This window comes from Nesoenas mayeri (assembly GCF_963082525.1).
Source record: "Nesoenas mayeri genome assembly, chromosome: 17".
NCBI lineage: Eukaryota > Metazoa > Chordata > Aves > Columbiformes > Columbidae > Nesoenas > Nesoenas mayeri.
Window position 1 is genome coordinate 4,421,459 of NC_137565.1, and position 26,540 is coordinate 4,447,998.

At 46.6% G+C, this 26,540-nt stretch overlaps 1 protein-coding gene across 15 annotated transcripts; it reads right to left on the bottom strand.

The window, feature by feature from the left end:
- Positions 1 to 689: 689 nt before the first annotated feature.
- On the bottom strand, positions 690 to 26,471 carry RHOF (ras homolog family member F, filopodia associated). 15 transcript variants are annotated; one of them, XM_080355035.1, is made up of 10 exons: positions 25,117 to 25,778; positions 18,089 to 20,322; positions 15,386 to 15,499; positions 14,970 to 15,165; positions 14,504 to 14,717; positions 12,223 to 12,311; positions 10,299 to 10,386; positions 4,445 to 4,554; positions 3,713 to 3,847; positions 690 to 1,631 (listed from the first exon to the last, which is right to left on the bottom strand). In XM_080355035.1, exons 6-10 carry the CDS (start codon positions 12,262 to 12,264, stop codon positions 1,467 to 1,469), a joined length of 540 nt encoding a protein of 179 aa, XP_080211161.1. In that variant the 5' UTR covers positions 12,265 to 12,311; positions 14,504 to 14,717; positions 14,970 to 15,165; positions 15,386 to 15,499; positions 18,089 to 20,322; positions 25,117 to 25,778; the 3' UTR covers positions 690 to 1,466. The 15 variants fall into 15 exon arrangements, 13 of the variants coding, with proteins under 13 accessions (XP_080211161.1, XP_080211160.1, XP_080211166.1 ...); XM_080355034.1 differs by lacking the exon at positions 18,089 to 20,322; XM_080355040.1 differs by lacking the exons at positions 14,970 to 15,165; positions 15,386 to 15,499; positions 18,089 to 20,322 and adding an exon at positions 25,802 to 25,845 and having other exon boundaries at positions 25,117 to 25,283.
- Between the last annotated feature and the right edge of the window lie 69 nt (positions 26,472 to 26,540).

The following is a 26,540-nucleotide window of genomic DNA, read 5'->3' on the forward strand; positions in this document are numbered from 1 at the left end:
TGGAGCCTGGATCGGAGCAGTGGACGCGGTTCACCAGGGGTGGGGAGCTCTGTGCCGGTGAGTAACTTGAGTTCTGCAGCGTGAGAAACTTGGATTAGAAAAGAAAGATTCCTGCTGTGGAGCTGAGGGTAAACACGGTAATTTCTCTGCATTGATGTTTCGGTTTCGTGATCTGCGTGTTTTACCGACAGGTGTCATCTTGTAGAGAAAAGGCTGCACAATTCTTCCATTTTTTCTATAGACAAAGATGTGCACAAACTTGTAAAATAATGATGGCTCACTCCAAAACAAGAGTCTTTCACTGGCTGGTCGTGTGTGTCTAATACGACTCTGGGCATGCACCACCTAAACTTTTTGGCAAAAGGTTGTGTCTTGGTACCATTACGCAAGTCCTGTGTATTCCCCCTTAGGATGGGCTGTAGTTTGCATCCTAGAGAAAGCTCCAGCAACACCTGCGCTGCAAAAACCTTCCACGTCAGGGTTTGGTTTATGGTGGCTACAAATTAGTGATTGCTCCTGAAACTGGAGGTCTCGCTGCATGAGAATGTGCGGAAGAGCCAGGAGATCAAGGCACGTGTATGAAGTCGTGCAGTGGGAGAATCCCCCATCCTTAACTGGCAGCTTCATCACAAAAGGGAAAAGTTTGAATTATAGCAGTAGAGATTATTTAATCAGTAATGAACGTGAGTTAAGTGTTTCCCTTGGCATGCACCAATATTTGCATCTGTATTAAATAAGCTATATAAGTTTATTATAAAACTGACTTTATGTTACACATAGTAGCTGCTTGCAGTGCTTCACACTTTGAGTGCTGTAAACTTAGTATTTTTCATCTTTCATTTCTGAATTGGAGCAACTGATGTATTTCCATCGACAAATCCCACTTTCTGAGACAGCAGCAGGCCTGGCAAGGAGAGCCCTAAAGGAGCAGCTCTGCAAAGCCTGGCCCAGCCGTGCAGGAGCTGTAATGGACGCTCTGTCTGCACACTCTGGGAGCAGCTTGAGGTGAACTCCTACCACTGCCACCAAGTACATTAATTAAGGTAGAACTTTATTTCTGTCTCTTCAAAGGTGCCTGATAAGCTGCACTAACATCACTTCTAGAAGATGTAGCTTTTCTGCTTGAAAAAGACAGTAAATGGTAGCTATAACATGGCACAATTATTTTGCAGAGGAAAAAACCCACACCACTAATTAAGTCAGACAGTATTAGTCACTGTTACCATTTAAATAGTGAGTCCATGAGCTGACTGGTGGTCGTTTGCAGTTAGGAGCAAAAGGCAGATGGACAAAGGCACGCAGCATCGGTTCACCCTGATACAGAGCTTTGAAAACAGTGAGAGCAGTGCAACAAAAGTCCAAAAACCTGAAAATAACACTTATTCTAGGAATACAAACATGTTATGAAGGAATGGTCTTTAATACTGGTTTGGAATCTGAATCGCTTTGCTCTTGTGGAGTCCAGTTCATAACACTGAGCACACTTTCTGTTTCTTTTGGCGCTTGGCTTTTTTCATGGCGTTCAGTGCAATGGTTGTTGCTTCTTTAAAAACATTTTCGATGTTTTCACGACATTTTGCTGAGCACTCCAGGTAAACTTGTGCATTAATCTGCTGACAAGCTGCTTCACCCTGGAAAGAAAAAAAAAGGTAAGAAAAGCTGTAAAACCCAATAGATGAGAGAAGAAAGGTGAGGTGGGAAAGAAGGGAATTACATTGTACATCTTTGTATCATGAGGTCAGGAACAAAGAAGCTGCCTCTGAATATAGTGCTAAAATGGCATTGGTAATAAACTGAGGCACTGTTAAATAAGCTGGGTTTTTCTTCCTTTATGCCTGGCCTAGCACTGCAGTGCGCTAGAGACTCCAAGATGCAGACTGCTGATAGAGTAAGAATAGTCTCAGTATTAAATTTACTTAAAAGAAACGCTGAGGTGGATACTCAAGAGAGGATAAGATGTGTAGATTTGGGCTCTATTTTTTTTCATGCCTGACCTTGACTATTATGTGATGTCACCTTTAGTACTGAATGCCACATGCAAAAGCAGAATCTGGACCAATGTCTTGCTCGTGCACATGCAGGAACCTCAACTTTTGCTTTGGAGCATCTTAAACTTTGTGTGCACAAAGAGGTGTCTGCGTTTCTCAGCCTCACCCAAACGCATGCAATGGAACAGACTAGACTCTAAAACACTTGCATGCAATCCTGGCTGTGCAAAACCACCACAGACAGAACACAGCGTTTTCTTACTTTGCTTGTGATCCTTTTATTGGCATTGCAGGGTCAGCCCCCAGTTCTGAACACGTGTGAGCCCTGGAGTGTGAATGCCAGGGGTGCAATCCACAGCTCACAAACCCTGCATTTATTCATTAGAAACCCTGCGAGTGGGGTCACTTGAGCACTCAGGCTTCTCTATAGGGGGATTTTTCTTCAGCACATTTAAGTGAAGTTTGTCTCCTTCCAGTAGTTTGCAAGCTGCAGTGCTGGCGGGTATTGTTCAGCTCCTCTGTGCCTGGCATCGGAAGCATCACGTCGCCTGACTCAAGATGCCACCAGCTGTAAAAGACTGAGGTAGCGTATATGTAAGGGGAGAAGAACCAAATGGGAGGGCGCACACAGGAGACAAAATCTGTACTTCTGGGCCCTGGAATGAGGTCTCAGCAGACTGGCCAGAAATAGTTGCTTCCCCTGAACCTCATGTGTGAGTTATTAATGCAAATGAGGGACAATCTGCAGCCGTTCACAAAGCAACAGGATGGACATCTCAAGCTAAAAGTCCCAGCAGGGTTTAGTGGTGATGCAGCTGCAGTTTCCTTTGTGCTCTTTAGAAACGGGTGATTCATTCAAGGTCTTAGTGCATTTAACCTTGTTCCTCAGACTTGTGTCTCAAACAGCTCAAAAGCTGCTGTTCTTGCTCCGAGATGAGAAGGATGGCTTTGTAATTAATAAGAAAACCAACGAAGTAGGAGACCAGAGCAGAAAGGTCTTGTGTGACATGGGACAAGCCGTTCCACCCCTGCTCCTCCTGGACCAAGGACAGCTCTACCTGTCTTGTAACACTGGATTTAAATCTCATTGCTTGTAATACTTAAATTGAAAACATTTGATAACATGCACATATTTTTTTAAGACAGAGACTTCAAAGAGAAGTCTCTTATGTTAGAGAAGCCTTGCAGATGTTTTTGCTATTGCCCTTGAAAGGATGCATTTTTAAATAGGGTTTGCAAACACATTTTTTCCAGAACAGTCAGTATTTTTCATCCTGTAATGTGTATCCTAGCGTCTCAAGGCTTTCTCACAGTCCTGATCAAAGTACCGGTGATGGGAGAAACACATCCTAATAAAAATTGTGAAGGAAGTTCGACAAACTTGACGAGGCTTACAAATTTGTAACCAGGAAAGGAAACAAGAGTGAGATGTGACGAGCTCAGAAGGTATAGCTACTAGTTTCCTTTCAGACATCCCAAGATACACAAAACGCTCTTCAAATTTCTCTTTACTTTGGTACTAGAAATGGGTGGGGATTTGGCCACTTTCAAAAAGGACTTACAGAAACCCCTTTTCATGCTGACTGTCAATAATTTCTTTATCTGGACACTGTGATCACCTGATTTTGGAGTATGTGATTGCACTTGTGAGCAATGATGCCATTGAAATAAGCGCGCTTTATCTCTTGCAAAAAGAACACTGCTTGAAATGCACTTGTAGTTACCTGGTTGTAAGTAACGGGCTCCTGCCTGGAAGCCCTGAGCTTGCGCAGCAGCTCTTTGTCTTTGCGAAGGTCTGTCTTGCAGCCGATCAGCACGACGGGGACACCGTGGCAGAAGTGATTCACTTCAGGATACCACTGATGGGAGAAAAACCAGAGTGTTAAAGTTTTACTTTTTTTTTTTGTCTGAAATCAAAACAAAAAAGCCAAGGAATAGAACAAGCATTTATGTGCACAATTTATATTACAGAAACATTTATGAGTCCTACTCAAAGTCAGGAGCTTTATAAAAACACAGGTGGCATCGGTCACTATGCCAAAATGCTTAATTAAGCTCAATTTAAATTCTGAAAAGCTCCTCTGAAGTGTCTAAGAGCAGAATTTGGACCAAGTCTTGCTTTGTTTTGCTGGTGCTGTGTACAGGAACTTCTGCTCTGGAGCGTTACAGAGATCCCAGTACAGACCAGTGCTTGCTGACATCTCTTCTCTCTACTTAAATATGCACGTGACGGAACCAGACTTGTGTGCAACGTTGACCGTGTGACATTTCACTGCTGGTTTGTGATCTTTTTCATGTGCTGCAGAGTCAACCCCAGTTCTGGACCTGTGGGAAGGTGAGGTCTGAGGTCCAGGGTACAGACACTACAAGCATAGTCTTGTTTAATCTGACATCTCATCATACGTCAGGTGTATGTAATTCACTTAAAAGGTTGAAGCAATTATGAAAGCTCTTACCTTAGCTGCTACGTTATGAAAGCTGGTGGGGTTCATGACATCGTAACAAATTAACACGACGTTTGTGTTCTGGTAAGAAAGTGGTCGTAGCCGATCGTAGTCCTCCTGCCCTGAAACACAGAGAATCTTCTGGATAAAAGAAATCTCTGTCCTTAACAAGCACTATGATGGGAATACATGAAGATATATACTCGAGATCAAGAACAATGGTACTATAGTTGCACAGACTGAAAGACTTCCATGCTTGTAAAATTCCTTCCCTTGAATGCAGGAGATTCCTCTTCACTGACAAAACTGATACTTTAGAATACAAAATATGTCCTCAGCTAGTTTTAATCAAAAGCCTGCTTTGTCCAGCTGCTGAGTACTTCAAACAGTTCTAATCGCCCATTGCCAAGTCACTGCTCGCAAACAAAATCAGCAAGAGGAATTTGACAGTTATCAATTAAAACATTTGCAATTTGGCAGTGGCTCCATTCTCCCCCATACATTTGCACACGCGATGCTGTTGGGAGGAAAACACTGTGTTTGCTAGACGTGAATGCTGAAGTTAAAATCATAGTGGCAAACTTGCTCTTCGCGGCCCTGCGAGCTGCGAGGAAGCAGCGATTAGCACACGGTGCCTTTAGCACCGCTGCTACACTGTACCAGCACACGCGTGATTTTACAAGACGTGCTGCAATATGAGCCAGGCTTAACTAGTCTTTGAGACAGGACTCCACAGTAGATCTTGGGGATGCTGCTGAATTTTGGAAAAGCAAGAGATTTGTCATACTTCTGATTAGGGATATTCTAGCATGTGATCTGACAAGAGGAAGCTAATTTGCTTCAGACCTGCACCCTTCCCCTCGCTGTACATGTAACTTAGCAATTATAACCCTGCTGGGGGCTGAAGGTGTCTGGCTTTGAGAAGCTAAGTTCAAGAAAGCAGTAATTACCAGATACAGTTGGCAGCTCAGGAAAAAAACCCTATCTTTTTAATTTGAATTTTTTTCAGACACTTAATAAGGAAGAAACGGTGATTTGCGCAGCCTGTAGGAGATCGATTTGTCACCTCAATGCCACCCCTGTAATCAGGTACATCTCTGTGATGCACCACATTTCCAAAACGAGAACTGGGAATGCTGTTCCTTCCCATGATCCACAACATACGCACAGCCCATCAGTTTGCCCAAGATGTTTGTCAAATGGGAGGCTCAGGTTTGGAGCACTCTGTATTTGAGCTCCCACAGGAGCAGCAGGTTCTGTGGGCAAGGTGCAGAACAAAGAAGGATTGATCCCTCGAGGTTTAATCCAGAAATAATAGACAATTGACAAAATCACGCATGTTTTATAAACATTCAGAGCAAAGATTGTACTGCTTAGCCCTTCTTATTGTCCCAAATCCATCTACTTGTTTGCAACCCATTTACCATTTTGTTGCTGAGATAATCCTCTAAATGTATTAAACACATCAGGTGCCAAACATTTTTTTTCCTCCTAACTTCCTCTAGTGTAGAAGAGTTTTAAAATGAAGGAACAAGGCTGAACCTAAGCAGTAACTGAACATGTATGCAAAGCCCCCGGTGTGCTTCCTCGAGCACCAGTGGCTGTTTTCTTTCACCAGTTAACAAAAAGCATTCTGTGGAAGAACTGGTCAAATACATGTGTGTGAGCACATCTGTGACTCCACTCTGCCTTCCTCAATTCACTGTAGCATCAGAGACTCTGTCTTTTTTAAGAAAACACTCTGTGCAGCTGAATTCAGCTGAAATGGGCTAACTCTTTGCAAAGATGGCACTCCTGCACGCCTCTGTGACGCTCTGCGCAACCCACGTCACTGCAGTCGGGTCCTATGGTGGGGTGAGACCTCAGGTGATGGGTGAACGGAGGAAGACGTGAAACCACAGAGCTCGGTGGTTTCCGAGCCACATGCTCTTCCTTCACCAATTTACCACCGAAGAAGTGCCAGCCTGTGCGTCACTCAGTCCATAAAGGAGCCCAGCACCCGCTGGCATTGAGAGGAGAAGGGTAAATGATAAAATTAAGACTTGCCAGCCTCGGAGTCTATCAATACATGCTGTCCTAGCATGCAGCAGCGCTGTCCATCGCCACCAACTGCCAGCGGGTACGGAAGGATGTAATATCCTGCCACCGGTCCTGACCAGCCGACCGCTTCCTACGCATGTCTGCGTGTCGTCTGTAATGCTCTGCGCTCGTGGTTTGGGGTTGACATGGAAGCAGGCGATGCTGATCTCTCACAGCACAAAGGAATGCACCCAGTTCTCCTTGATTTGTTACTCTGAAGGCTCAGTGAGAATACCATGGTTATTAGCTTGCTAGTTATGTTTTTTCACTATTCAGTTTAAAAAAAAAATGGGAAACAGAACATTCTTGGCAGAAAACAAGAGATGACACTTGGGGGAGTGCACACTTAAAATAAAAAGTTGGGGTTTTTTTGTCTCCCTCAGGCACACCTTCCCTTTCAAAGTTATGAAAAATTACTCTTGCACATACTGGCTTTTAGAATTTCTCTTCAGGCCCCAGACTGGTGTGCATCTGTCATTACGGACCTGAAACACCCCGCTGGAGGCTTGGCGCGTGCTTCCTGCGGGTCAGAGCGAGCAGCCGCAGTGACGAGGCGTCGCTTCCTCCCCAGCCCAGCAAAGCGCTTTTCTTTGCTCTGAGAAAGCCCTGAACCCAGCAGGATCAGAAATTGAACCTTGTGTGTGAACTGCAGCTACAGCATCAACATTTCTCCCTCGGTGTGTAAAAAATTAATTTACCTCTCAATGCCTTTGCCTCTAAAGAGCACAGCAAGAAATGGAAATTTTTGAGTGAATAAGCAGCTGCAAAGCCTGTTTGCAGATGAGACAAGTGCTATTACAAAGGCTTTACGCATTGCATATGTATCCCACCAACTTCCTGCAGCAGCAAGAGGTGTCTCTGATGAGGAAGACAGAGTTGCATGGTACAAAAGTCTCACAAAAATGGTTATTCTAGTGTATTTTAGACTAACTCATTAACTGTAGCTTGAAATATTTGATTCTTAGGCTGTGTCCCTCTCCTTCAGTAAGCAGGACAAGCTCAAAGTCTCAAGCTGCACATGACCGGACAATACAAAGAATCCTTCTGACTTTAAACAGCCCATGGAGCTGAACCTGTCCTTTACCTTCCCATGATGCTGACGTACGTGCAGCTCTATTTACTGTTGTTCTTTGCAAGATCCTAAAAATATCGAAGTCCTGTCTGCAATAGGTGCATCATGAAGATCCAGTGATACTTTTTAGAACAGCTTTGCCTTCTCCTTCCCTGCATGGCACTTACCTGAAGCCCTTCACCTCAGGACTGGTTTTACACCCTTTTGATCCCATTTAAATGATTTTATGATAACCTGAATTATCTGGGAACCTTTTAGACTAAGAAGCAAAACACAAGCATAAAGCTGTCTTACGATTTGAGAGAAGAGCAAGACCAACTCGAGCAGTTGAGTAAGCCAGAAGATGATTCATAAAATATGGCCAACAAGCTGCACTGTTAAACCACTGTACTTCCAGTAATAAGTTGTATGTTTAGACTCCTCTTTAAGCTGCAATTGCTGCTCTACACCCACCCCAGAGCATCATCACCCAGCTGAGGGAGCAATTTAACGAGCTGCTGCTGCATGATCCGACAGAAGCAAGTCAACATAGTGAAACACCAATTCAAAAACTGCATCTCCCAGGCTGCACGCACAGGGCAGAGGGACAGGAGCTCTTGTCTCCTGAACTGGACACTCCCCTTCCTCTTATCTTACAGAACTTAGAGGACAGGATACAACTCTTGCTCCTAGTCTGACGCTTAAGGAACTCAGCATCAGTTTTGTATTATTAAAACCAGGATGGGATTAATATGTGTGCTCAAGTGAGCTCTTCCTCCAGCATAACTTCCAGCTTCAGAAGGAAGATGAAAAGCTGCTTGAATCAGAGTTGGACACAGATCTGTAACATAAAACTATATAAGCAGCTTTGAAAACCAAAACTCAAGTCTTTCTCCCCACCCAAGCAAATGCTTTAAGCAAGGTGGCAATGTCCCCCCTTTCTTTGCACCTGATAATCGTGGTGTGTCTCATGCAAAGCAGAAGATACTCAACAGGAAGGGAGGAGACAAGTGTCAGTAGCCTACAGCAACTTGTAGCCTGGTGGCTATGATGGTGTTTTGGGAGGTGAAACATGTCAGGTTTCACGTTTTCCAGACGGGAGATGGAGAGCAATTGCTCCTTCAGGGCAAAGAGCTCTGCCAACGAGGCAAGAGGGTATCCCCTCTTCCCAAAGTGTCTTATGAGGCACAAAATACAGCCCACTTTGTTCTTCAAAGGGACAGGGCTAGTTCCATGCCTGAACAAGGCAACAGGGTAAGATAAGCCCCCAGCCCAGAGTTCAGCGAGGTTTTTCCAGGCAGCTGGTGCCTGTAGGTCTTGCACAGAACTCCCGGCGTGACGCAAGGAGCTGGGCACTTATGTCAGGGTTGCAAGAGTTTAATGCTGCAATACTGAACTTGCTGTACTTATTGCTGTTTCTGGATCCAGCCCACGTTCCTTAAAGCCTGGAAGAGACTCCAAAGGCAAACGCTGGAAGCTGCAGCTTTATTTTAAATGAGCCAGCAACTGTATGACAGGTGAAAATTCCACACTGATAGTGAACAAACATAAAAACTTGACAAGTTCACTGTGGCAAGTTCTTTGTGCCAACACACTGTATTAAGGAAATCCCTCTTTCACACTCAATTTCAGCCGTTCTCTTTTCCTTTAAGCCTTAAACACAAAAGCCCTGCCATTCAGTAGAAGCTACACTATACAAACCACTGGATTCAAGAACAGTAACATTGACACAAGAAGATATATTGGCAAATAGGGTGCTCGGGATCTTACTATACTGCGGTAAAAATTAGCGATAAAATTTACTTTTAGATTAAAAACCTTTAAAACTAACTATTCAGGCATCATGCGCAGTATGCAAGAAGTGTGTTCTACTTCTATTAAAAATTAATATGGGCTGCATTTGGTTCTTATTTGTCTTGGTGTAAATTTGGAACATCTCCACAGGCTTGAACTGAAACAGATGATTTACAAAGAGCTGAAATGGAGCATGTGTCAACTTTAGGGTTCATTTAGGAACGCAGCTGGATAAGAGAGTCCAGGAGCTTTGAATGAAGTTGAACACAAACCACTTCAGAAGTTCCTGAAATGAACCCAAACAAACTAGCAGCATTTTCAAATAAATTTTACTGCTATGGCCTTTTAATTTTGAACATAAACCAGCCTTTTTCTCCTTCACTATTTGATCACACATGGCAGGAGATTAAAATATTTTCCTGGTTGATTGTATTATGCTTTGCATCTGGGAACTGGGTTTTAATACCTTCAGATATGTTTGCTATTTGATGTGATTTTTCTTGATAAACTAGGTTGTTAAGATGATGAACAGACCATGGCTAGAACGGCCATTAGACAAGTGACTTTTTTTTGTAGAAGGCATATTTGTGCGTCCAACAGGTGATGGTTGTTTTGTTCGTACTTTAATCTCTGGCAGCCCTAACTGTGATATTCCACTAAAAGTCTGCTAGTAGAAAAGCAGCTTGAAAATACGTCCAGCTTCACACTCATCGAACATCAGTCTGGTTTGACACAGCAAAAGCCGCTGGAGCAGAAATACGGGCACGTCCACAGGAGCAGCATTTCACACCGGTAAAAGCAGGTTCTGCTTATTTCTCTGAAATTACGGAAAGCCATGGCGAGGATGGGCTCAGACCCGGCCGGTCACACAGGCTTCTGCGACCGGGAAAACGGAAAGTGTGTGGGGAAAGAGAGAAAGAAACCCATAAACGCCCGCCTTACCTGCGGTATCGTACAGATTGAGGGTGACCTCCCTCTTGCCCACCGCCACGCTGGTCGTGTACTTCTCGAAGACGGACGGCGCGTACTCCTGCGAAGGGAGAAGCGGCTCGAACGGGGACGGGCAGCCCCGGCGGCTCCGCCGGCCGCTCCGCAGCCCCTGCGCCCCCCGGGCCTCACCTCGGGGAAGGCGCCCTGCGCGTACACCATCAGCAGCGACGTCTTCCCGCAGCCGCCGTCCCCCACGATCACCACCTTCACCTTCTTGTCCTTGGCCGACGGGGCGGCCGCGCTGCCGCGGGATCCCCCCGCCGCGCCCTGGGGCAGCGCCCCGTTGGCCGCCTCCATGGAGCGGGGCCGGGCCGGGCGCAGCGCCGCCGGGACGCGGCTCCCCCCCTCAGCCGCCGCCGCGCTCCGGGCGCCCCGGGGCGGGCAGGAACCGCCCGCGCCCCGCCGGGGATTGGCCGCGCCTCAGGTGCCGCAGGGCCCCGCCCGGGGCCGCGCCGCCGCCTCACCCCGCGTAACCCCCGGGGGGCCGCTCCCCGAAGCCCTGAGCCCCCTCACGGGTCTGGGTTGCCCGCGGTATCGGCTGCGCCGGGTCACCCGCGGGGCCCCCGCGCTGAGGCGGACACGGCCCCGGTGCGCACCGCAGGAGCCCCCTCAGCGCCCGACACGCCTCCTCCCGCCACAACCTGCCGGGGCTGGGCACCCCGGCCTCCTGCCCGGCCTCCCAGGCCTCCATCCACCTCAGACGTCGGGTCCCGTCCCCTCTGCGCTCCCATCCACCCGCCATGTTACCCACGCTTGGGCATCTGTCCCCGTACAGCAACTATGGCGCCAGCGTCCTCCCCTCCTGCCCCAGGCCTCATTTATTCCTCCATGGAGCTCCTTTGGGCCTCAGGCGCCATGTTGGTTTACCTCAGGTCGCCAGCGGCTGAGGGGATGGCTTCCAGCTCAACCTCAACGCCTTTGGTGGTGGATCCCAGTCACGACGGCCAAGGCGGGAGCAGGGGCCATGGCAGCCCCAGCAAGGGAAGCAGAGATCCCCCAAGGTACCCCCTGAAATGCATCTTGTTGCCAGCACTGGGAGTGGTGGTGACTTGCTGCTTGTTTTGTACTGTATTTATTGCTTGAGTAGGAACTGACAGCCCTGTTCATGGCTTATTGACCCAGTCCTACCCATCCAAGATGAGCTGTGGTAAAAATAAACCAGCATTTTATATTTTAATTGCAGATATGTGATGGCTGTAGGCACCTACCAAGTGTTTTGTGCCGTGGAAAGCAGGGGATCACAACAGCCAGACACGTTTGGCCACAATACACAGGTCAGGGGAGTGACGCTGAGTTGGTGACAGACCTGCTTGGGTGCAAATCTGCCACCATTCAGCACAAAAAAATGTGTTTCTTTCCCAGCAGGGATTAGCACTGAGCTCTTTCACAAATAAACCCTGTCAGTTCTTAAGAAATCAAAGCTGACTCTAAAATTTTTGAAATACCACTTCTGGGAATAACAACAAAACCCCAAGGGTGTGCTTGAGTGTAGCAAGATCATTTAATTCAACTGAAAAAAAGAAACACGCCACAACTCTTAACAGTGGTTTGCGTTTTCTCCTGCACGGTTGTGTCACTAGATGGCCTTACAGACCGATGGCAAACACGGCTGCACATCACATCTCTTCCTAGGAAGACTCTGCACAAAGCAGATAGCAAACAAAAAGCAAGAAAAGGATATGTCAGCGATAGGGAGGAGGAAGGACACGTAAATACCCAAGGAAGTGTATAATGATGATGATAATAATAATAATGCAGCCAAATCCACGTGTATTTAAAGCCAACCATTTTACTGAGGAAAAAGTTAATGCAAGCATGTAGAATACACAAGCTGTCAAAAAGATGCTTTATGAACTGCAGTCTTACAGTATCTTACCTGGAACACTGAGCTCCCGTTGGCTGCAATGGCTGAGGCCATTCCAGTATCGCACGGGAATTAACGGTCCAGGAAAAAGTTGTTTTAACCTGAAACAATTTGTTTGGACCTGGCTCAAAACCAGCATCATACAACGTACGTTACGATCAACAGTTAGATTTAGTCTTCCTCAACCTGAATACTGTAATTAAGGGGTTTTTTTAAGTCAGTTATTGCCATCAAGAGGGTTTTTTTGGGGATAAAAGTATTTTGTGGGCCATTGTTAGGTTGTTTTTTTTGCAAGTCTCACAAAACAATCTTTACATCCTCACAGCTTTGTCTCCTTTTACATTTGATAGCTAAGGAAACTTTTTAGACTTGTGCACTTTTAGATTCAGGACGAAACAATATAAAATGAGTAGATTATAAAATCAAACGTAAACACTCCAAAGACTGTTTTTAAGTAATAGGTGCTCTATTTGTAGTGAGTCACTTTAATATTAATGAAACATGGCATTTAAGTGTCCCAGTTACTTATTTTTAATTAACAGGTATGCAGTGCTTTAGGCATATAAAGTCCTATACAAAAGCTAAGTATATTTAGCTACATTCTTCTGTTTGGAGGAACTCTGAATACTGTAAAAGTTTTAAGTTTCTATTTAATGAAGCTCTATCATAGTACATGCCCTTACGCTATGAAGCATGGCTTGCAGTAATATTTCTAATGGAAAATTCAACTATTTTAGCTGACCAGCAAGGTCTCAGTCTACTGGTACATCCTTGTAGCCACAACTGCAGAGAGGAGTAACAGCACACGCCATCTGCTGTATACTCATATTATTAGTTGATATGGTAATATCAACTAGATGAGAATTGGACCTGTTCTTCCTAAATATCTTTAGGACTAAATTTTTGAAATACACTTAAGAATTTTCTTGTTGATAATAGAGACCCCAGTTTTACAAAGACTTAAACATGAACTTAAATATAAGAACTAGTAGCCCCATTTATGTCAAAGGAAATATTCATAAACTTCATTAAGAATGTGCATAACAAGATGAAGCCTTAAATATTTATTTTTGAACATAACCACTGATATTAATTCTTTGTGTTTTCAGCAATGAATTCCCACTACAGCATGTACATATAGAGCAAGAGACAATGCCCTGAAGAGTTTGCAATAGGAAAGACCCTGAAGAACATGTAAGTAGAGTGAATTTCTGGTAAATTTCAGATGTTACATAAGAATTGTTTGTCCGGTGCACAGACTCTTACTGAGGAACAATCTCTGCCTCACAGAATTTGCTGTGAACTGACAGGGCAGATAGGGAAGGGAAAACTGGAATGTAGGAGAGCTGAACTGTGCCTTGCACACACAAAGAAGTTATGAGTGACAATCAGTGTAAGAGCAGAAGCCTATGACAAAGCCAGCTGTATATTCAAGGTAATTCGTTTACAGAACAACAGTATGAAATTGTTTTTTCAGTCTCCTTGACTTTTAGCTGCTTCTCAGTATCCATTTCTGTAGCATTTCTTGCTGTTTCTCTTGCACATGCAGAGCTCTACCATCTGGTCCTTATGGCCTGATATTTTACACACATGCCCCCAGCCCTAAAAATCCCTTGGGCCACATGATTCACCATCTTTTCAAACCTTGCCATGTGCCTGGTTTTTGTGTAGTAGCTCCTACTGATGTAAATCCCTTGTTTCATAAGGGCTCTCAATTGCCTTTTTCACTGAAGGCAAGGTGGCTGTGACACCTGCCAGTTTCTAAGACATTTAACCCAACCTAAAACATTATTACATTGTTGTTTGGAACCATTTTTTTTTTCCCTGGTAGGAAGTGCTGCCAGAAAGGTATTAACTTTCTAGACTATTAAGTAATGTGGAAAAATTATATTTCAATAAGAAAATTTCCTTTCTGCCTTTTCATGCCTAAGGAATATAGTTCCTGTTTCACTTGGCTCAAGTAGCCCATACACTAAATCAGTGCAAAAATGTTTCAATAAACTCTACAAAAAATCTATCCAAATGCTGCCATAAAGTTCAGAGGGTTATGAAGGAAAACAGGACGAGGGGCTGCAACAGGAGGTGTTAGCCAAATTAGACATACAACCCAGCAAAATCAGGCAGCAAATATTCAGTCACTTTGATGTAGTTTGGACAGATTTTGTTCATAAAACACACACTGACTACTACCTAGAGAGCAGTTATTTACAGGGAACACATACTGTTTCTTGGGTTATTTTCTCTGGTATGCTTTAAATCAGGGGTGCTGACTATGTGGGCCAAATATACCTACCTGATGGATGCATGGCCAACGTGCCATATTTCACATCTCACTTTTCATTAGAAATTGAGCTTTGGCTTTGCAGTTGTGGGGGAAAAACCCTCCACTTTACACATGAGAAGAGTGTGTAAATCAACGTGGTAACGTCTCAGCCTGATGTAGTAGGTGCTTAGGGGCAGTTTCAGGTTTCTGTTCCTCACTGAAGCGTGAATTCTCAAGCAAAGTTCTGTTGTAAAACATGGGTAACACAAGGTTAAGATCATCCTATGCTTTTCTGGAACATCAAACACAATGACAGATCTCTGAAAAGCATGACATGAACAATCATCTGCCAACACCACTATAACTCTCCCCCCACGGATCTGGGCGATACGTGTGTCTCCCAGATGTGCTGGCACGGTTGCACTGAGCGATGGGGAGGAATTTGTCAACACGGGCTGACAGAGCTGTCACAGTGATGCTGGATCTCATCCTCTACCTCTGCGCTGAGGAGCGAATCTGGAGATCTGCTGGAGAGAGAGGGATCCAAAATGCCTCATTTCCAGCGAGATCCACAGGTTGTGATTGTGTTGGTAGCTGTGGCTGGTTTTACCATGGGAACAGTCAGACACAGCAAGTTCAGGAGGGATGCGCGGGCTTGCTCGTGGCTGAGAGCACAGGGCTGTGCTACAGATCTGTGGGAAATTAATCAGCATCAGATGCTTTTCTGCATCTCTGCAGCAGAGAATAATCCTATCAGGAAGCAATTTGGGGAAACACAGGAAAAGGGGCTGTAAATAGCTTTCCATGCAACACAATGCATTTTTACCCAATATCCAACCCCTCTCTTTAGAATACACCCCTAAAATCCCTCTGGCTTATGCCTTCCTGTGTTTCCATTACCAAATACTCCACCTTGCCCAGCAAGCAACCAGATGTGATTTTTTTCAAAGTAAGAGTGCTCTCTGCAGTATCTGCTTTCTTCAGATTAGTTTTCCCTTCTTCTCCCATTCTCAAAGTAGGGAATTCCTGGTAGAGAGAGATTTTTTTAATGTACTTGCTGATTTAGAGACAAAGGAGGGCTGAGACCAATGGGAGCGTATGTAAATTAGGATGGCCACAGCACCAGAGCAGGAGTTGCATTCAGCTTCTTTAGTTTACGTAGCAGGGATAAGTATGGAGTAGGTGAGTGTGCTGTGGATGGCCAAATCTGGGTTACACTTCCCAAAAGCTGGCTGATACATTCCACTAATCCCAAAACGTGTGGAGCTGTGCTTCTCTGTGAGGCTTTTGAGAACCTCAAGGTTAAATGATCCCCACTTTGGCTTGTTAAATATGCTTTCCACTGTGTAAGCCACAATGCAACCTGCACAAACGCATTTTTCAGAGCCATTAGAAAAGTCAGGCTTTGATCAACACTTCATTGCTGAATTGGCTACACAAGAGCCATCACTCTTGCACCTGGCCCAGGCAGGAAGTTCTCAAACCTCTTGGCCAAGAATGTGGGGAAACTGGGAATATTGATGGGAGTAGAGAAAAGGATGATAAAGGAGGCTGTAAGAGAAAGGACTGTGGATTAAATAGGGACAGGCTTTTGCTGAGTAATGTATGGCACCAACATTAAAGGGCAGTTAATGTGTTAAGTTCGTGTCTTCCCCTCTGATATTTGTGCAAACTTCCTACAGGAAGGCAGGCTGAAAGATGATAAAATCCTCTCTTTATGTCCCTGCGGGAGACACCATAATTTCTGCCTGGTTTTTATTGATTGCTACACGCACAGGGAGAACTAAGCAGGAAGCACTTGCTCTGTCATTGTCTGGCTGGGCAGGAGCTGGAGGTTTGTGGCTTGTCAGAGCACCCCTGGACAAAGATGAGACCCAGCCGGGTTTCTCTCAGAGCTGAGAGCAGCCATTACCCCAGCCAGACCAAACCGTGAAAAAAACAGCAATGCTCAGAGCAGGCTAATTAGTAACTTGAGGGGCTGGAAATAAACCCAGCTGTAGTTGTGTCAGGTTTGCTTTAGACCTGTGATTTTTGGCTTGTCCCAGGCACGTGCGAGCTGGACAGGTTGATGGTGCAGAGCAGCCTGGCTGGTCTTCACTGCAAACCACCGGAGCAGGTCGTGGAGGTGTGGTGGGCAGCAATCGCGGTGGCATTGTCATCTGCTGTGGGCAGCAATCACGGTGGCATTGTCATCTGCCGTGCGCAAGCACGTCGAGTGCAGCAACTCGCCAGCGCTGCTCCAGCCCACGGGTCACCGCCAAACTCGGGCTGGCGCGCTGCCCGGTGCGAGCTCGACACCGCTGTCCTTGATGGCATGTTTCCTGTGCGTTTGTCCCTTCCTACACACATCTCACCCTTCCTGACTCTCATCCTAACAACAGGCACACTGTCAAGTTCCCAGTTGCTTACTGGGATTAACACAGTAGCTCTGATTTCTTGAGGCGGGGAGATTTCCTGGTTGAAACCATTCTAATTCAACTGATCTCTCTCATAATGCTAAAAATGCCCCTGTGTGAAAAGCAGCTGAAGCTACTTGTAAAAAATGAGTGCCCCTAGACCTCAGTGGTCTTAGAAGTCTAATAATAGTATAGACTATAGCAGGACTCCAGACCAATATAGAATAAAGTAGCAAATATAGCATCCCTCCAAATCAGACATCTTAGACAAAAATCTTCCAGGTACAAAACACATCTGGCTGCATATCCACCAGGTTTTTTATTGGCTTGAAATACATACACAGAGCCCCTAGCAAATCCTTTCCACTGTAGATCTGGGTGGGCACTTCTGTTTTGCTTTTAGGACTCAATTTTGGACTTGGGGAAAAGTGTTTTTCAGTCAACAGGCCTCCCAGCAAGCCAGGGCTGGCTGTGGAGGAGGCAACAGCTGCAGGAGCTTTAATTCCTCTCCCCACCCTCCTGTACAAATGTGCCACTCAATCCTCTGTCTGGAGGAGCCAGAGAGGAACGTGTATCTCCCCCGCTTCCCTGCCAGCTCTTCTGGCATTTCCTATTACGCACCCAATTGCATGTTAGGTGCCAAGACCATAAAGTATTTTTTAATGTGGGAGGCTGAATGGTGGTAGAACTAGAATCTCTTTTGGTCACAACCCCCTTGCAGGTGTTTGTGTTGCCTTTTTACACCCTCTTATGCAACACAGCAAGGTGTTTGTGATAATCGATTGCCACAGGAACTCCTTCCTGCACGCTGCTCGCAGCCAGTCTGCCCGGAGTGCTGGCAGGCACGGCACAGGGAAATAGAAGGACAACAGGGAGAGGAAGGTGTTGGGAAGTAAAGGGAACCCTGTTCTCCATCAGTAGCTCCAGCAGGAGGGGGAGAAAAACATCCCTGGCTTTGCAGATTTAGTGAAAATTAACTGCAGTTAGGAATTAGCAATGGCCTGCCCTTTTGAAGGTTAAAACAAAGTACCTGGAAAAGGTATTTTAATGTAAAACTTAACTTGAAACAAAAAAAAAACCTAAAGCAAGTATGAAAATAAGTTAGAAGCTAGGCAAAGATAAGAAGAGAGCCTGCAGGAATGAAGACTAAACAAAAGGCAGGGGCTATCCAGAGAGCAAACCACAAATGGCAGGGGTTGAAATGTAAAACCTGCAGTACCTTGTGAAACATGAAAGATGCTGTTGTATTCCACACCTCCTTTTCCTGGGTGTAGCTGTCTCCACAATGTGAAGCACAGTAATGAATCAAGCTCCTTTCCTCTCTTCCTGTATTTTCTATTCAATTATTCGCAGGCTGTGCAAGTTCTGCTTTATTTCTCCTCTCCATATGCCACACTCTACTCCTGTTTTTTTTTTTTTCCATTCCGAACTGTGCATTTGGCCTCTCTCCCACTTCTTTCTCCTCGGTGTGTGCCCCCTGCTCTGCTGAGATCTGCTGCCTTTGTGGCCTCCGCTGTGCACATATGCTGGCTCTCCCCTCCCTGCCACCCCCTGCTTCTGGGCCACCAAGTGTCCCTTCGCCTCGCTCCAGCATTTTTGCCACAGGGCCCATCAGCCAGCTAGAAAATGAACAATTTTGCTATAGCCACTGCTCCCGTTGTCATGCTGCCGGCTCCCCGCCACCGATCAAGGCGAACCCGTGTTGCTCCCATAGCAGAGCTGATTGGTAGCGAAGGCAGAGACGGCTCTGCAGCTGCTTAGCAACTGGGAGCTGCTGTTATGCAGCAGCATAGAAAGGCAATGGATGGCACAGCATTCGCTAATTCTGTGCGTTCTGGCCCACTCGGCCGAGAAGCGGGGCTTAGTGGACCAGCTGGGCCACTCCCAACTGTCCTGTTCAAAAATAAATCAAGATGGGAACTGCAGATTCGAGAGCAAAGGTGACAATACCAAGGGCAAAACTGTGTTGGTTTTGTGTCACCTTGTTTGCATCACACCAGTGAGAAGAAACTGCTCGGATCTGTAAACTAAACTCATTCCATTTGATCTCTGTCATCACTTTTCTGGCTGTAACATTTTATACTGCATCACTTCTAATCAGAGCGTTCACTGTATGTGCTGTGTTTGTTACAAAGGCTCACGGGCCTCCAGCTATCATTGCATCTAGACTGTTTAATGATACGTGTCCAGATACACAAGTATTTTAATGCATAAATATCCTTTTAGATTACTTATCTCTATCTTCATTTCCTTTTGATGCAAGCTCTTTGAGTGCCCCAATTCTTTAAATGGTACATTCCTTTCATTCCTTTTTTTTTTTTGTAAAACTGTCCTGTTTAGGCCATGAAGCACTGAACTGAAACGTTTAGTAATTTGATGGCTTTAGAATGTTCATGAGAATTTCCACCCTTCTTGATTTATTTAATGATTTTTGTAAGCTTGAAAGTATTCTACAAAATAACTGGCTGTACATTCTGATGGGATCATAGTGTTTCAATAGCAGCTGCATTTCAATAGGCAAGAAGCAACACAAAACATTCTGCAAGTCAGGTGTTGAAACAGCTTCTTTATTCCTTTATGACTCAAGAATGATTAGATCTCTGAAAGGACTCTCCACCTATCTTACAGAGGTGGCTTTGTCATCATTACTGGCAGAAATAAAATGAACAGATGCGGTTTTAAAAGAAACAAAAACCCCAGGCCTGGCAAATATCCAACACGTCCATCAGAAGTAGCACGGATCTTAAAATAAATGTTTGTTGCGCTATTGGGTCTCACTACACATCTCTCTGCACCCAGGCAGCCAAACACCAAACATCAGTGATTCCCTGTTCAATGCTTATACCCCATGTATCCTCACGAGCACGCAGGTGAAATCTGTCGTGAGGCTGCTTATTTTGGCTGAAAAATTCCCTAGACAGATCATCTGCTGTTCTTAGGAAGAAATGAAAAAATTCATGGCAAAAAACCTGAACAGGCAAATACGCAGTCCATATTCCTACTCAATATTCCGTTGATATTCTTAGCCTGGTTTCCTAAAAATAAAACAGTCTAATAATGTGACTATGTTGTTCTATGTAATCTTCCCTCTCTTTCCTCTAATATCAATTAAATTTGGAGAAGAGCAAGAAGGCATAATGAAATGGATTAGAATCTATCTAAGAGGAAGGTCTCAAAATGCAGCTGGAACCTGGGTCCTGGAGCTGTCATCTTGTTTTTATGGGTCCTGCGAATACCTGCTTTGGGCCCTACATTATTTAATGGCACCAGGGCAGGCAATGAAGCTCCTGGCTCCCTTCCAGCTCCCAAACTGGGCTTTCTTCCCAGGAACCCGGGGTGTGGCGAGAGGATGGTGAACACCCAGAACCTCCTCCTGACCCAATATTGACACAGCTGAGCTGTATGCACACCCAGAACCTGGAAACTCCTACAGCGGAGACAGCAGTTGTTTATCTGGAAGAAAATATAAAATCAGTACCAAGCAAGTTTGTAGGTGGCACTCAAGAGCAGCAAGAGGGGGTATAAAATAAAATAAAGGCCATTGCAAGCAACAATGCTAAGGACTCGTCCTTTTCAAGAGGGACAAGTATAAAGCCATATGTGCAGAATGAGGAGCACAAACCAGCAGGACGGGGGTGCTGTCCCAAGGAGGAACAGATCTGAGAGTATTTTAGGAGCCGTGCTGGGACACCAGCTGAACGTGGGCTGGTGTAATCCCCGGATGCCTGACAGAGACATCCCAGCAAGGAGGGGCTGGCTGATCGCTCTGTCCCTCTGCCCAGATCAAACCGGTGAAACACTGTTCCCTGAGAACTGTGACAGGAGCCACTGCAGGATTAGCAAAGATGGACCCGAGGGGGAGCTCTAGAAGTCTGCAACGGGAGCGTTAAATACTCGGTTGATCAGCCTGTACATAGCTACACGGGGACGGAAATCTGGTAATGGAACATTCCTCTGTCAAGCAGACTGAGATGCAGCAACATCCAGAAACTGAAAGGAGAAACTAGACAAGTTTAAAAAGGTATTTTGATTTCTAGTCTGTCAGGAAGATTTTGATGGAAACAATATGCCAAGTCTTATTCTACTCTCTCTCACAGCCCATTTAAAAATGAAAATCTGATGTTTTCTAAGATGCAGGTATGCTGTGGTTAAATTCTTTTAAATGAGAAAAAACAAAAAATTCACACAAATCTTATGACCTGCATAATGCAGGAAATCAAACCAGATAAACCTAGGTCTCTTTTGTCCTCTGTAATCTACTAATCTAGTTTCCTTGCATGAGCAGTGGATCATGACACAAAAACCTTCAATATAAAGGATTCTATGTAGAAGCCTGCCTAAACCAAAACGTCGTAAACAGCCACCATTCTTGTTTGGCAGTACAGCTGCGTATTTTCTATTTCACTTCACCCCTCAATCTAATTTGCTCTTGTTGCAACACTTTGCCAAAGAAATTAAATCACTTCTTATTGATAATAGACAGTGAAATAATTAGCATAAGAGTTTTCCACTCCACAATGCAGGGGAGGGACCCTATGGGCAAGAACAAGCTCCTTTGCTTCCAGAATGTGCCGTTCAGAGAAACAAAAAACAAGTTTTCCCTTTTTTCCCCCCCCCTTTCCCCTGAAAGATCTCTAGAGAGTCTCATGCAGTAAACCGGGGTCAATCTGACTCAAGTATGAAAGTCTGGTTTGACCTTTCTGGGATTTAAAAACGCTGTCCTAGAACATTTAGCTTTTCAGATACGAGGTTCAGCCATGAAACCACCCACCCTGAGTGCAACCGGTCTCAACTGCCTCGGTGACTTTTCATCTACATTGAACATCACAGTCATTTAGAAACTCCTAAAAAACGGAAAGGAATTTTCAGCTCAGACTTACAAAAACAATCTCCAGAAGTGCTGAGGACCCACACAACTCTGCCCCAGCAGCTTCTGGCCCTGGTTTGCACGGACGTGGCGCCAGCGCACGCTCCAGGACCTCTCCCAGCTGGAGCAGCTCGTGGATTCTACCGTCGGGAACAGCCATCCTGAACAATGATTAATTGCAGACAAAGATCATAGTCCTGGAAAAATGCGCAGAGAGGTACAAGTACAGACAAAGCTGTCTAAGCTCCCACAGTGTTGTGGGCTGGATGAATCGTTGCAGAGCCTGGACTGTGTTAGGCAGAGCTAGTTTGCTTCAGGGTTAAACAGACTGATGTTAAGGTTTAAATGAGGATATCACTAATATCCAAATATCTATTTAACCATAAATATAAAATCCTGGGAAGGTTAACAGCCGATCCTGTTTCAATCTGCTCTTTTTTTAAATCGCTTTACGTGCTGATGTAACTCATTATGATGCAAGCTGCAGAAACGTTTGCATTCCAGTTCCAAAAACCACTGCAAGACCAGGAACAGATCTATACCGTACTTTGATCTACACGTCGCCTGTTTCGGCCATTTTGTCCTATTCCAGGAAGCTACAATGCTTTTCACCTCTATTGAGAAACAGCAGAGGCACATTTTAATGGCGTTTAGCTAAGAATAACGCCACCCTTTCCTCCAAGTTTACTAGCAGATTATTACTTAAAGCAATTGTAAACCAGGCAGGCAGTCACGCTGCTGGCAGGAGCAAGGGCCAGGCGTTTAAAGACGGTCTGGCCAGATAAGGCACGTCTCGCAGGGACCGAGCGGAGGGTCTGGCGGCTGCGGAACCCCCTGGCTCCAGGAGCTGCACCCCGAGAGGGGGCACAGGGAGCAGAGGTAGCATTTTAAAGCCAGCCTGGCACTGCAGAGACTCTTTTTATCCTCCTCCATGGAAACGTGTTATGTTTTGTGCGGACGGTTTGTCGCTTGATTCTCGACAGAGCCTGAGCCGGTGGCAAGGAACGACGAGGGGGGAACCAGAAATGCTGAGCGTGAGCCCTCGCGTTGTTGCGAAAGGCGCAGGCTGCGGTGCCTCCTTCGCGGCAGCACCCTGCTCCCTCGCAGGGCAAACACCCCTGAACCTCGGCACATACCACAGCACAGGTCTTACCAAACCCACGGCTGGTCCTGAGCCGCAGGAACGGGCGGGCAGGGCGCACCCTGCCCCGCACAAGCCGCTCCCGCAGGCAGCTCTGCCCAGCAGCCACTTACCTTCTCCCTCCCACAGGGTCCGCAGGACGGTCCTGCTCTAGCCTTACCAGGGAGGCCACCTCTCTACAAGTGTTTGCTTTGTCCTCCCTGTCCTGCCCTCTGAAGTGGTTGCTCAAGCCAGGCTTGCCCTAAGCTCACCTACTTCTGGTCTGCAGTGGAGCAGCGAGGTGCAACTCCCCGCAGAGCACAAAAGGCTTGTGAAGCTCCGAAACAACCCCCACGCCTCCACCCAAAGCGAGCTGCAAGAAAATCTGCTCAGGAAAAAAAAAAACAAAAAGAGAGAGAGAAAAAAAAATGAAGAAAAAAAAAAAGCAGCACATGTAACACCTCAGGCGGCCGTGGCGGCTCGCACTGCAGCACCGCACCCGGCTCCGCGCCAGCCCTGCCCGGCGAGCGGAGCGCTGCAGGCCGGGCCATCCCACCCCGGCTGCGGGCGGGAGGAGGCAGGGCAGCCGCTGCCCCGGCGGAGCGGCCGGGCGATGGCGGAGGGGGGAGAAAGCCCAGGAGGGGCAGGAGAAGGAAAACAACAAAGAGCCATGTGACGAGCGGCGGGGCGCGGTGGCGGGGAGCGGTGGCGGGGCGCAGCGCAGCCCGCTCCGGGCGGGGAGGCGGCCGACGCCGCCCTGCTCCTCCCGCGGCCAGCGCCGGCTGCTCATTTGCCTGCCTTCCCCTCCTCCATCCCCCCAACTGCCTCTTTTTTCCTTGTGGGGTGGGGGGGGGGGAGTGTTGTTTGTTCCTCTTAATTTTTTTTTATCTTCTGCACTAGGCTACTTTCATCTTTCGGTATTTATAAACGCAAGCGAGCGGGATACTGCGGCGGGGGGAAGGGAAGAAGGCGAGGGGCGGGCGGCGTTATTTATAGACAGCCAGGGCTTCGCCTGCATTATGCGAGCTGCCTTTGTCCTCCCTGCCCGGCCGAGCTCCCCGCCCCCCCGCCGCGGCCGGGCTGGAGCGCCGCCAGCCCCGCCGCCCGCAGCGCTGCCTCCCGCTGCTGCAGGGCGCTCCCCGGCGCGGCCATCTTGTGCGCGCCCATCTTGTGCGCGCCAGCCGCAGGGAGAAAAAGCCGCCAGGCGCCCTGCTCCCTGCTCGGCGTCGCCTTCCACAACCCCTCACAAAGCGGTGGGGGAAGGGTGGGGGGGCGGGAAAGAGAGAGAGAAGGGGGGGGAAGACAAAAAAAAGGCCATTTCCCTTCAGTGATCGGGACGCGAAGCGCCGCCAGGCAGTGGGGGAGAGTCCGCCTCGCCGCCGCCCCAGCCCTGAGGAGAACGCGGCGCCGAACGAGAAGCCATGATGGCGGCTACCCTGACACAACGTGGAGCGCGACCGGGAGCGCCCTGCCCGCCGCCAGCCGCCCTTCCCGGTGCCGGGGACACGGTGCTTCCACAGGCTTTTACATAATAAAACTACCAGACTTCGGCGGGGAGGCCATTTCATGGGCTGGGTGGCTGCACTAAAGCACAACTGCTGTGAATATCAACTGCGTCACGGCTTCTCCAACTGTAAAACTCAGGCTGCAAAGGGTCCCTCACTTGGAAGGAAACTCCCTCATTTTGGATTTACTTCCAGACCTCCTTTTTCCCCCTCTCTCCAAGTCACTGCCTCTCGGTATGAAGGATTTTACAGTGCTTCTTAGCAAGACATCCGCCATTAAGACTCACCGTCTTGAAAAACACCCCCCCCATTTTGTTGCGTTTTTTTTGATCGAGCTTTTGTAATTAGACGGACAAAACATGTAAGGGATCCCTACCACCACCACCACCACCGCATTTTTGCCTTTTTAAAAATCAGCCTCAGTAACATCTTGCTGTTCACAGGCAGATTATTTTTCTTTTTGTGCGTTCAGTTTAACAGCCACGTAACGCCTGCAATGGATTCACTGCGTCTCTCCACCAAAAAAAAAACAACCCCAAAACACAACAGGGCTGCGGACGACCAAGCGCTTTGTGCAGAAAACAGAAATCCCTCCCTGAAAATAGACATTTTCAGAGACACTGTTAGATGTATCTGAGGAGAAGGAGATCGCCACCGCTCAGACGACCATTAGGATCTTTCCAGCCAGGACAATAACATGAGCCGCACAGGCCTGGTCTATATGTTTCTCTGCAAGGGCAAAAGGGTTTACTTACCCGCGCACCATAGTTGAATGCAGCTCTGAAGGTGAAGTTGTTAATGCTTTTTTTTAAAAAAAATAACGGCTATAAATATATGTCATCTGTATCACCACTTCTCTCGTAAGTTTGCAAGTCAAAGCAGATCTCGTTAAGATAGTTACGGATCTTTGTATGGCAGTGGTCTAGCATTTAAAAAAAAAAAAGGAAGGAAAAAGGTTATAGAAAAAGTTGTCCAGCTATGTTGAGTGACCGTACGCAGCGAGGACTCCTACTCGAGGCTTAAATCTACCTTCCTGTGGTAGATTTACTCTGTACATAAAAAGGACGTTCAGTGTTTTTCCATGGAGCACGCAGACACTAAAAACGTTCTAGTTTCAAGCTGCATGTTAGTGTGAAAGCACCTAGTTAACATTTACTGGTTGTAAACAACTTTATCTCTTAGCTAGATATTTTGCTTTATAAGTAAAACAGTCAAAAAAAGCAGAAATTGGTTTAGATAAGCAGACGAAAACACAAGACATGCAAATGAAGGCTTAGCAATAAGGACCACTTCGGTAACATTAAAATGAAAACTACACTTAGCAAGGACAGAATGGATTGGGTACTTACAACGTAAGAGGAAAGCAAGCAAGCTTAGCATAGTAAAATTGCCCTTTTTTGCCAGAATGCACTATTCCTATGCCTAGATTTAAAACGTTACCTTATAAGCACCAAAGGAGTTAATAAAAATGGCCAGGAATCGAGTGTTTCATACAGGAAATACTTTCTAAAATTTATTGTTCGGTTATCAGCTTCAGAGAGCTTAAAAACCCCCAAAACAACAACAAAAAAATTAAAAGAATGTATTTACTTGTTTTTTTGGCATTCGAAACTGTTAACTGCTGACATAGGGTGTGCCATGACCTAGTTACACAAGACAAAGATGGATCCCGAATCATAAGGGAAAAAAAAAAAATCCGCCTTTTTTTTTTTGTTTGTTTGGTTTGTTTGGTTTTTTTAGATCCTCCTTCTTCATTGAGTCCTCTAGCATGATGCCAGACATTACCACCACCTGAGCGCTCCCCGCAAGCGGACGGTGCGGATTCACATGGCGGATTCCCCCTTTTTGGAACAAAGGAAAAGCCCAGTTGGCCATTTCGCTCCACTGCAGAAAAATGGCTGCCTGGCGCGTTGGCCTCTCCTTAGCGCTCTGCTGAAGGATGGCTTCACCCCGCCGTCTAATAACTCAAGCCTCATGGAAGCCGCTCGCCCATTGGCTGCGGCCGCCCCGCTGCCTTTAACCAGCCAATTGCCCGCTGGCGGCCGAGCCGCCGCGGCCCCGCGGCCCGAGCCGCGCCCGCGCCATGCGCCCGCCGCCCGGCTCCGCGCCCCGGCGAGCGGCGGGGGGACCGCGCCGCCCGGCTTTTAATACCTACAACAAAATGGAAGCTTCCCGCTGA